The sequence below is a fragment of the Pan paniscus genome, chromosome 1 (genome assembly GCF_029289425.2).
Source record: "Pan paniscus chromosome 1, NHGRI_mPanPan1-v2.0_pri, whole genome shotgun sequence".
In the NCBI taxonomy this organism is placed as follows: domain Eukaryota; kingdom Metazoa; phylum Chordata; class Mammalia; order Primates; family Hominidae; genus Pan; species Pan paniscus.
This window is the reverse complement of record NC_073249.2, coordinates 227,277,224-227,287,245: the sequence shown is the minus strand read 5'-3', so window position 1 is coordinate 227,287,245 and position 10,022 is coordinate 227,277,224. Positions and strand designations below refer to the sequence as shown.

At 63.4% G+C, this 10,022-nt stretch overlaps 1 protein-coding gene across 3 annotated transcripts; it reads right to left on the bottom strand.

Annotated features, from left to right (window-relative positions):
• Positions 1–35: 35 nt before the first annotated feature.
• On the bottom strand, positions 36–5,049 carry PERM1 (PPARGC1 and ESRR induced regulator, muscle 1). Of its 3 annotated transcripts, XM_055099888.2 has the most exons (5): positions 5,020–5,049; positions 3,893–4,540; positions 2,647–3,820; positions 612–737; positions 36–382 (listed from the first exon to the last, which is right to left on the bottom strand). In XM_055099888.2, exons 1-5 carry the CDS (start codon positions 5,047–5,049, stop codon positions 285–287), a joined length of 2,076 nt encoding a protein of 691 aa, XP_054955863.2. In that variant the 3' UTR covers positions 36–284. The 3 variants fall into 3 exon arrangements, with proteins under 3 accessions (XP_054955863.2, XP_054955858.2, XP_054955859.2); XM_055099883.2 differs by lacking the exon at positions 5,020–5,049 and having other exon boundaries at positions 3,893–4,912; XM_055099884.2 differs by lacking the exon at positions 5,020–5,049 and having other exon boundaries at positions 612–671; positions 3,893–4,912.
• Positions 5,050–10,022: the final 4,973 nt, after the last annotated feature.

Sequence of the window (10,022 nt, the reverse complement as noted above, 5' to 3'; positions counted from 1 at the left end):
TGCCCTGTGTTCTCATCTGTGAATCTGGCCACCCTCCTACCCAGCCACCTGCCTGCCCTCCACCCACCCAGACTTTAGCACCTCCCCTCCCAGGCGTGGGGAGTGGCCGTGGCCACTGGCTGGATCCTCAGGTGAGTCGGAGGGAGCAGCACCAGGACACGCCCCCCTCCTGGACGTGGTAGAAGAGAGGGGTCAGAGGGCCCGGGCAAGGGCGGCACCTCGTCCTGCCCTGGGCGCCTGTGGTCGTCTCCTCATCCTGCATCTCCCTGGCCGGGGCCTGGCTCCTAGGAGCTGGGGCTGGGGCTGCGGCTGCGGCGCCCTTGCCCCACCTGCCGGCGGAAGTAGCGGATGGCAGAGATGGTGCCGATGTTGGCCAGCAAGACTGCAAGAGAAGCACAGGCTCTTCTGAGGGCCAGCCTGGCTGTCGGCACCGTCTGCCCGCAAGACCCGGCCCTCAAAGGGCGGGCAAGGTCGGTGCGGCCAGGGCCGCAGCTCAGCCTAGGGGGAGCAGGTCAGGGGTGAGCCCCGGGGCCCCCATGCACCCCTCGTCCTGCCAGTGCCCCTCGGTCTGGCTTCTAGGCGCAGCTCCCTCTGCCCCCAGGCACCCAAACCTGTTTTCCAGGCGTCTGGGGTATGCAGATCTGACGTCCTCACAGCCCAGGTGGCAAAGGCTACAAACACCAGGCACATGTCGTTCTGGCTGAAGGCAAATGATGGGACAGGCCCCCGGAGCTCCCCTAGGACAGAAGCTCACCTTCAGCCCCACGGCTGCACTCAGAGATGGCCCCGCACACGCCCGCCCCAGGAACCGCCTGCCCCCACCCCCACCAACCCCAGGAACCGCCTCCCACTACCCCCCCAACCCCGGGAACCGCCTGTCCCCCCCACCAACCCCGGGAACCGCCTGCCCCCCCCTCCACCAACCCCGGGAACCACCTCCCACTACCCATCCAACCCCGGGAACCGCCTGACCCCCCCCAGCCCCGGGAACCGCCTCCCACCCCCGCCAACCCCGGGAACTGCCTCCCACCACCCCCAACCCCGGGAACCGCCTCCCACCCCCCCCAACCCCGGGAACCGCCTCCCACCCCCACCAACCCCGGGAACCGCCTCCCACCCCCACCAACCCCGGGAACCGCCTCCCACCCCCACCAACCCCGGGAACTGCCTCCCACCACCCCCAACCCCGGGAACTGCCTCCCACCCCCACCAGAACCGCCTCCCACCACCCCCAACCCTGGGAACCGCCTCCCACCCCCACCAACCCCGGGAACTGCCTCCCACCACCCCCAACCCCGGGAACCGCCTCCCACCCCCACCAACCCCGGGAACTGCCTCCCACCACCCCCAACCCCGGGAACTGCCTCCCACCCCCACCAGAACCGCCTCCCACCACCCCCAACCCCGGGAACCGCCTCCCACCCCCACCAACCCCGGGAACCGCCTCCCACCACCCCCAACCCCGGGAACTGCCTCCCACCCCCACCAACCCCGGGAACTGCCTCCCACCACCCCCAACCCCGGGAACTGCCTCCCACCCCCACCAGAACCGCCTCCCACCACCCCCAACCCCGGGAACCGCCTCCCACCCCCACCCAACCCCGGGAACCGCCTCCCACCCCCACCCAACCCCGGGAACCGCCTCCCACCACCCCCAACCCCGGGAACCGCCTCCCACCCCCACCCAACCCCGGGAACCGCCTCCCACCACCCCCAACCCCGGGAACCGCCTCCCACCCCCACCAACCCCGGGAACCGCCTCCCACCCCCCCAACCCCGAGAACCGCCTCCCACCACCCCCAACCCCGGGAACCGCCTCCCACCCCCACCAACCCCAGGAACTGCCTGCCCCGGGAGCCGCTTCCCCCCCAACCCCGGGAACCACCTGCCCCGCACCCGGCCGCCCCGGGAACCGCCTGCCTCCCCGTCCAACCCCAGGAACCGCCTGCCCCACCCCAACCCTGCACACTCTTGGCCTGGGAACTGTCTGCCCCGCACACGCCTGCCCCGGGAACCGCCTGCCCCAGATACATCCATCATGGGACATGTCTGTCCTAAGATACATTTGTGCTGGACACGTCTACCCTGGACACGTCTTCCCGAAACCCCTCTGTCATGGACACGTCTTCCCGAGAACTGGTTGCCCCGGGAACCGCCTGCCCCGGGAACCGCCTGCCCTGGACGCGTCTGTCGGAGTCCCATCTCCCCCGTGCTTCCTCTGCCTGAGATTTGGGTGACCTGGTTGAGTTGGGCCAGTTTGGGGGAACTGCCAGTGGAGGCCCCGTGTTCTGGTCTGTAAAGCATCTCCCAGAGGACATCAGTGTGAGATGGGCCTCGCAGAGTGCCTGACCCTGAAGGTAGCCAGGCCTGGGCGGGAACCCTGCCAGAGGCTGGGGGAGGGACGCCGCCGTCACATGGGCCCGAACACAGGGCAACGGTGGCGCAGAGCCAACCCCCTGAACAGCCCGGGTGCTTGGACTGGGCCGCCCCATCTGGACTGTGTGCTGGGATGACTGGGGGCTGGTCCCCAGGCTCCCCTTCTAGGGGATGACCCAAGCCCGGCCCCTGCGGCCCCCTCCTTGGCCAAGATTCCTGGACAGTGTGTGCCTGGGATCTGGACAGGCTGTGGGATCCGAGAGCACGTACCTGCCCGTCTAAGAGCCAGGTGGAGCCGCTCTACCACGGCTGGCTTGAGGGGGGTCCCAGGCCCCGCCCCCTGGGAGGCCGACCCGGGAGGCTCCAGGGCCTGCAGTGGGAGCGGGACAGCCGGCCCCAGCACGCCCTCAAGCCTGTCCTCCCCGAAGAAGAAGTGTTCATAGACCTCAGGGATGGAGATGGGCACGGGGTCTCCAGGTATGGGGGCCGGCACAGGATCAGCTCTCGGGAGCGGCTCCGGGGACCCCCGCCGCCTCGACCTCTGGGCTCCAACGTCTGGGAAGAAGAACTCGCACATGTCCGGCCACTGGACGCCTGCCGGATCCTGACCGGCCGCTGCCGCCTCAGCCTCTTCATTCTCCTCGATGGTGTCACAGAAGAAGAACTCGTAGGCCTCTGGGAGGGTCACGGCAAAGCTGCTCCCGGACCCGGCCCTCGTCACGGCAGAGGGAGGGGGGCGAGGCAGGTGCTTGAGGATCCGAGGCTGGTGGGGCCGGGGCCCGACAGCCACAGCCTCCCAGGCTCCGGGCCCCCCGTGGCCCCCAGTTGCTGTCCGGGGGGCTGAGGGCCAGGCTGAGGCCTCTCCTGAGCCTGGCTTATTGGGGCCGGGCCCGGCCACGGAGAAGCGCACTTTCTTCTTCCTGGGGACTTGGGTGAGACCCAGTGCGGGCGCCCCAGAGCAGCATCCGGGGGCCCCTGCTGAGGGCTCAGACACAACCGCCTCCGTCTCCACCTCATCAGGCCCAGCTCTGCGGGTGGGAGGCCAGGCGGGGCCAGCGGCGTCGGCTCTGGGAACAGGTGTAGACACAAGCCCGCTGGACTCGGTCATCCTCGGCACAGCCTCCGAGACAGGTGGAGATGAAGCCACCTCTAGCTTAGCCGCTGGGCCTGCTGTAGGCAAGGCCACATCCAGGCCATGTTTGGAGGCAGGTGTGGACACAGCCACATCAGGCTGCAGCTCGGAAGCAGGTGTGGACACAGCCATGTCCGTGTCCAGTTGTGGCTTGGAGATGGGTGTAGACAGAGCCACACTGGACTGAGGCTCAGAAGCTGGTGTAGACACAGCCGTGTCAGATTGCGGCTCGGAGGCAGGTGTAGACACAGCCATGTCCCTGTTAGGTTGCGGCTCGGAGGCAGGTGTAGACACAGCCGTGTCAGATTGCGGCTCAGAGGCAGGTGTAGACACAGCCATGTCCCTGTCAGATTGCGGCTCGGAGGCAGGTGTAGACACAGCCACGTCAGGTTGCGGCTCAGAGGCAGGTGTAGACATAGCCATGTCCCTGTCAGGTTGCGGCTCGGAGGCAGGTGTGGACACAGCCATGTCCCTGTCAGGTTGCGGCTCGGAGGCAGGTGTGGACACAGCCATGTCTGACTTAGCCCTTGAGACATCTGGGAGGGCTTCCCGGACGGCCGTGGACACTGTGTGCAGCTTGGCTCGGCGGCGGGTTCTGATTTGGTCTGTGCCTTGCTCAGTCACAGGGACAGCTGCAGACAGGCCCAAACCTGGCCCTGGTCTGTCTTCCTGCACAGGGGACCTGGGGCCAGGCTCAGGAGCTCCTGCAGGACCTGGCCCCAACTCCTCCTGCCCGGCTTTGGCCATCAGCTTTGCCGTCTCAGGACTGGCCGCAGGGAGCAGCGGGGAGCCCGTCTGGGCAGAAGCAGAGGCTCCTGTGTGCCCACCCCCCTTGGCACCCACAGCTCGCCTCTTCTTTCGGCTGGGGCTCCGTGGTGGGGCTCCAGGGCTATCGGGGGGCCTCTGGGAGCCAGTGCTGTGGCCAGGGGACTCGGGACTCCCAGGGGGCTCACCAGGGGGCCGTGGGGCAGGGCCCTGCAGAAGCCTCTGCATCTGGTCTCCAGAAGACGCCGGACCAGGGCAGGATGAGAACTGGCCGGGAGGGCTGGCGCCGGGGCCGAGGGACGGTGGAGCTTCTGCCCGTGCGGACGTGCTGGGTGTCTGCTGACCGGTCCCCAGGGCCAAGACAGGCTCACCCTGAGACCTGCTGACCGGCTGCTGTGTGGCCACGTCCTCCTCCTCGCAGCCCCGCCGGCTCCGCCCTCCTGCAGCTGGCTGCCCAGTTGGGAGAGGTGGGGCCCTGGGGGGACTGCCGCCACTGCTGTCCCCTTGGTCAATGTCACTGGACAAGGGCTCGTCCCCAGAGGCCAGGCCGGCCTGCAGGAGGCCACACTCATCGGCGGTGGCCGAGAACTCGGCCCAGTCCTGGTCACTCAGCTGGACGCTGTACTGGAAATTTTCCATGTGGAGTCAGCAGAGGCACTGGAGGGTAGCGGAATGGGTCCGGTGGGGTCTTCATGGGTTCAGGCCCCGGGCACCACCCTGCACATGCCGCCCCTGCCCCACGAGACCTGGGAGCTCCCACCGCCTCGGGGCTCCATCCGTGCCCTGAAAGGAAGAGAACAGCATCTCGAGGGGAGGGCCGCGCTTCCTTCAAACCTAGTGGTGACGATTTCCAAGTTAGAAGATCCCCAGCTCCCATGACCCTAGTTCTCAACGCACCCCACATGATAGCTGTGTGATGATGTGGTGTTACATTCCTAGAATCAAGGATGATTTTCTACCAGTGAAGCTATAAAACCAGCCGTCCTCAGGTTTGAATGCTCTTTCCCATCACACCTCAGCTGGGGCAGCCTCACCGCCTCCACCTTCTGCCAGAGCTGTCTTTACACGGCAAAGCACCTTTCAGGGTCCACCCGATGGGACCAGTGCCCTCGGGGGTGGGCAGCCCTGGTCCATCCCAGTGCGCCCCAGCTGGCAGCCGGCCACAGGAAAGGGTTACAGGGCCCAGCAGGTGCCCAGCCCTCGGTGATGACCTTCCGATCGCCTTGGCCGGGCCAGGCTATTCTCTGAGTTCACCAGGTGGTGCTGGCCAGAGCTGGCCCAAGTCAGCAGGGAGAGCCTGGGCAGGAGGTGCAGGGTGCGGTGGGTCTCTTGACCCAGCAGCCACCTCGGGCGGTCCTCGAGGTCTGCACCACGATCCAGGCCTGCCCGGCTGCCCGGGGTGCCTTCCTTCGCCCCGTCTCAGAGAAGCAAGGAGACCCTAGCCAGCTGTCGGGTCTACCCCTAGAAGGGGGCCGCCCTCGGCCTCAGGTCAGCCCCTCTGGACCCAGGGGTGGGAAGTCACTTTGGTGGGGACGGTCCTGAGACGGAGGCCAGGGCATGGTGGCTTCCCACCCACTGACCTTCGCCCTCCTCTCGGGTCTCTTGAGAAGCCTCTGTGGGGGTTGTTACCATTGGGGCCCCTGAGTCAGGAGCAAGCAGCTGCCCAAGTCCTACCTGGGTCCCGGCGGCCGAGCTGGGCGTCTGAGCTGCCCGTCCCGGGGCGGCATGGTGCTAGGCTGTGGCTGCACAGGCTCCTCCCCCTGTGCCAAAAATACCACGTCCCTGTGGCCACATGAGACTCGTGCCAGCCATCAGGGTCCAGGCCACAAATAGATGGCATTTGAGGGCCCTCCAGCTACAGTACGTGAGGACGACTTCCTGGCACGGGGCCGGGCCGAGGTGGGGTCAGACACGGGCCGGAGGACGCTGACCAGCAGGCAGCACCGCTCAGTTCCCGTGCCTCCGCCACCCGCGGTGAAACCTCAGACCTGCCCTCCCTGCCGCCCCTGGAATGTTCCTGGCCTGCTTCCGAGATGGCCTCTGTGTCCTGGCCAGGGCTTGTGCCTCCCGGTCCTGACCTCTGGGGCTCATGTGAGGGTGAGTGACCTGCGTAGCCACGCAGCCAGGGAGCGTCAGCGTCAGAGCCCCCACGCCCGGCTCCGCTCAGCTGCACCCTCCAGGCCGTCCTGACCTTGGGGTTCACGGTGCCCATTCCCAGGCAGGTTCCGAGCCAGAGGGGACAAGAGGACAGGGCGAGGGATCCAACAATAAACATCCAATCAAACAGGCAGGTGAGCTCAGCTCCGATGGCAGCACGTCCTGAGAAAGAAGTAGGGAGAGGCGTGGCTGGAGGGGCCGGAGACCTCTCTAAGGAGGACGCTTGGACCGAGAAGCTCCTGAGAGTCCAGGGCACGAGACTAGGAGACGGGGGCGTGCGCCGTGAGGGGTGGCAGTGAGAGCTGGGCGTGCAGAAAGTGCATGCCTGGTGCCATACGATGCTTTTCCAGAAAGTAGCTGCCACGAGACCACAGGACAAGGCGTCCCGCCACGCAGGGCCGGCCTGACTGGAGCTTTCACAAGTGGAATCGCACCCTGCATCCCTTTCTGCGTCTGTGTCCTCGGGCCCACGCCATGCTCTGGAGACAGCTGCCATGAGGGCCGCAGGCGACTGCCCGGGCGGGCGAGGCTGTCCTGTGTGAACGTGCCACGCGGCTGTGCCGTTTCCCGTGGGTGGCGATGTGGGTCGTTTCCAGTTTGCAGCTACCGCACACGGTGCGGTTGTGAATATCTGGGAACATTCCTTTCGGCGAACCTCTCGCATTTCCAGGACGCTTGGGGTCAGCGTCAGAAGGTGCCGCCCCGTTCCCCAGGTGGCTGCGTGGCCGTGCTCCAGGCTGGAGTTTCCCAGGAGCTGCGCATCTGCTTCTGTGTGGCGTCTCTCGGCTGCGGCCGCCTCCCTGTGCCTCCTCCCTGTGGGTCTGTAGGAGTCGTTACGTATTCTGGACGAGCTCTTCATTGAACTCTTGTACTGGGGAATCTTCTCCCTCTCTGCCTCCTCTTTCCACCCTCATAACGGTACCTTTCTTTGCTTGTTTGTTTGTTTGAGACGGAGTTTCACTCTTGTCGCCCAGGCTGATGTGCAATGGCAAAATCTCAGCTCACTGCAACCTCCGCCTCCCAGGTTGAAGAGATTCTCCTGCCTCAGCCTCCTGAGTAGCTGGGATTACAGGCAGGCGCCACCATGCCCGGCTAATTTTGTATTTTTAGTAGAGGCCGGGTTTCTCCATGTTTCCCAGGCTGCTCTCAAACTCCCGACCTCAGGTGTGAGCCACCGCGCCCGGCCTATTCCTTCATTTAAAAAAAAACTTCACCGTGTCGCCCTTCACGCTCGGCTCTGCCACACACTTGGCATTGACTTCTGTGAGAGGTGGGAGGTGGGGGGCACGGGACTCCTGTCTTCACGTGGACGCTCAGCTGACCCAGCAGCACATCCTGGGTGGCATGCACGTGGCATCCGGGCCCCACGTGGACCATCACGAGATGAGAAGGCTTTGGGGCTTGGGACAGGAGAGGCAGGGAGGCCGACGGCAAGGCTGTGGCCAGGGAGCTTGCGAGGAGGTCTAGGGTGGCAGAGGGAGGGGCCCTACCCTGAGGCCTTTTCACGACGAGCTGTCACTGGAGTTGGCCTGAGGCTTCAGGGGAAGCCCTTCCCTGTATCCGGCCCAGTCATGACCCTTCCTGGTGGGAGGGTGGCTGTAGGGCCCCCCTGCACTTCAGGCAGCAGCACCCCTCAGTCCAGGGAGGAGGAATAACCCAGTTCTACGGTGGAGGCAGAGACCAGACCCGGGCCTGGGGGGCAAGTCGGGGGGCAGGGGGAGGTCGGGCAGGGTCCCCTGGGAGGATGGGGACATGCTGTGCCCCTAGCGGCCACCAGAGGGCACCAGGACATCACTGCGGTCGGCTCAGCAGCTCCTGCCCTGGTCAGGGGGCGCCAGGTCCTGCCCCTCCTGGGGAGGGCGGGGGGCGAGAAGGGCGATTCTGGGGGGGCGGTTGCTCGGCTCCCTTTCCTGAAGCCATGTGGCCCAGGTGAAAGTCCCGGACCTTGAGACAGTCGGGGAGCTGATCCATGAGCAACCATCGCCATGCCGGGCACAGCCGCAAACAATGTACACAGCTGCGGAATTATTTTTCTTTCTTTCTTTTTTCCTTATTTATTTATTTATTTATTTATTTATTTGAGATGGGGTTTCGCTCTGTCGCCCAGACTGGAGTGCAGGGGCGCAATCCCAGCTCACTGCAGCCTCCACCTCCCAGGCTCAAGTGATCCTCCAGCCTCAGCCTTCTGAGTAGCTGGGATCACAGTCGCCATCGCCAAGCCCGGCCTCCTTTTCATTTTTTATAGCTTTACTGAAGTATAATTAACACGTAATACACTTCAAGTATTTATTTATTTAACTATCTATCTATCTATCGTTTGAGACAGAGTCTCACTCTGTCGCCCAGGCTGGATGGAGTGCAGTGGCTCCATCTCGGCTCACTATAACCGCCGCCTCCCGGGTTCCAGCGGTTCTCCTGCCTCAGACTCCTGAGTAGCTGGGACCACAGGCGCCCACCGTGTCCGGAGAATTTTTGTATTTTTAGTAGAGATGGGGTTTTGCCATGTTGGCCAGGCTGGTCTTGAACTCCTGATCTCAAGTGATCTGCCCACCTTGGCCTCCCAAAGTGCTGGAATGACAGGTGTGAGCCGCCCCAGTCTTCAAGTATTTAAAATGTGCGGTTCGCTAGGTTTGGACACATATACCCCCGGGAGCCACCACAAACGTCTCCAACACTCCCAAACGTTCCTTCGGCCCCTTGGTGATTCTTTCCCTTCCCACACTCAGGCAACCCCAAATCCGCTGTCCCTGCAGAGTAAGTTGCATTGGCTAGAATCGTCCGCTGGGCCCTTCTTCGTACAGGACAGAAGAGTACAACACGCCTGCCCTCTGTGACAGCGTTTCTAGAGATTCACCCACACTGTAGTATATGTCAATTGTTGCTTTTCATACAAAGTGTTCCATTGTTGGATACACTACAGTTTCTGTATCCATGCCTCTCTTGATGGACATTTGGATTATTTCTAGTTTGGGGCTATCACAGGTAAAACTGCTACGAACATTTGTGTACAGGTGTTTGTACTGTGAAAGGAAAGTGAATTTTGGGACCCCCCAAATCACTGAGCCAAATGGAAAAGTCAAGCTGGCAACTGCTTAGGGCCCACCTGCCTCCTGTTCTATTCTTTAAAAAGACAGCTTCTAAGATTTAAATAATAAACAGCTGCCTCTCTCCCTCAGGATGTGTTCACAGGGGAACTCCTTGCAGACACAGGACGAGCAGAATTCAAAGCCGTTCCTCTGCTTGCTGACATGAGTGAACATCTAATCAGAAACTCAAAAGAATGCGACCCCCTGTTTTATCACCTGTGACCTGGAAGCCCTCTCCCCTCTTCAGATTGTCTCGCCTCTTGGGACTGAACCAATGTACATCTTACACATATTATTGAAGTCTCATGTCTTCCTAAAATGTAGAAAACCCAGCTGTACCCCGGCCACCTCGGGCACAGGTCGTCAGGATCTCCGGAGGCCGTGTCACGGGCATGTCCCTAACCTTTAACCTTGGCAAGATCAACTTTCTTTTTTTTTTGAGACAGAGTCTGGCTCTGTCGCCCAGGCTGGAGTGCTGTGGCGCCATCTCGGCTCACTGCAAGCTC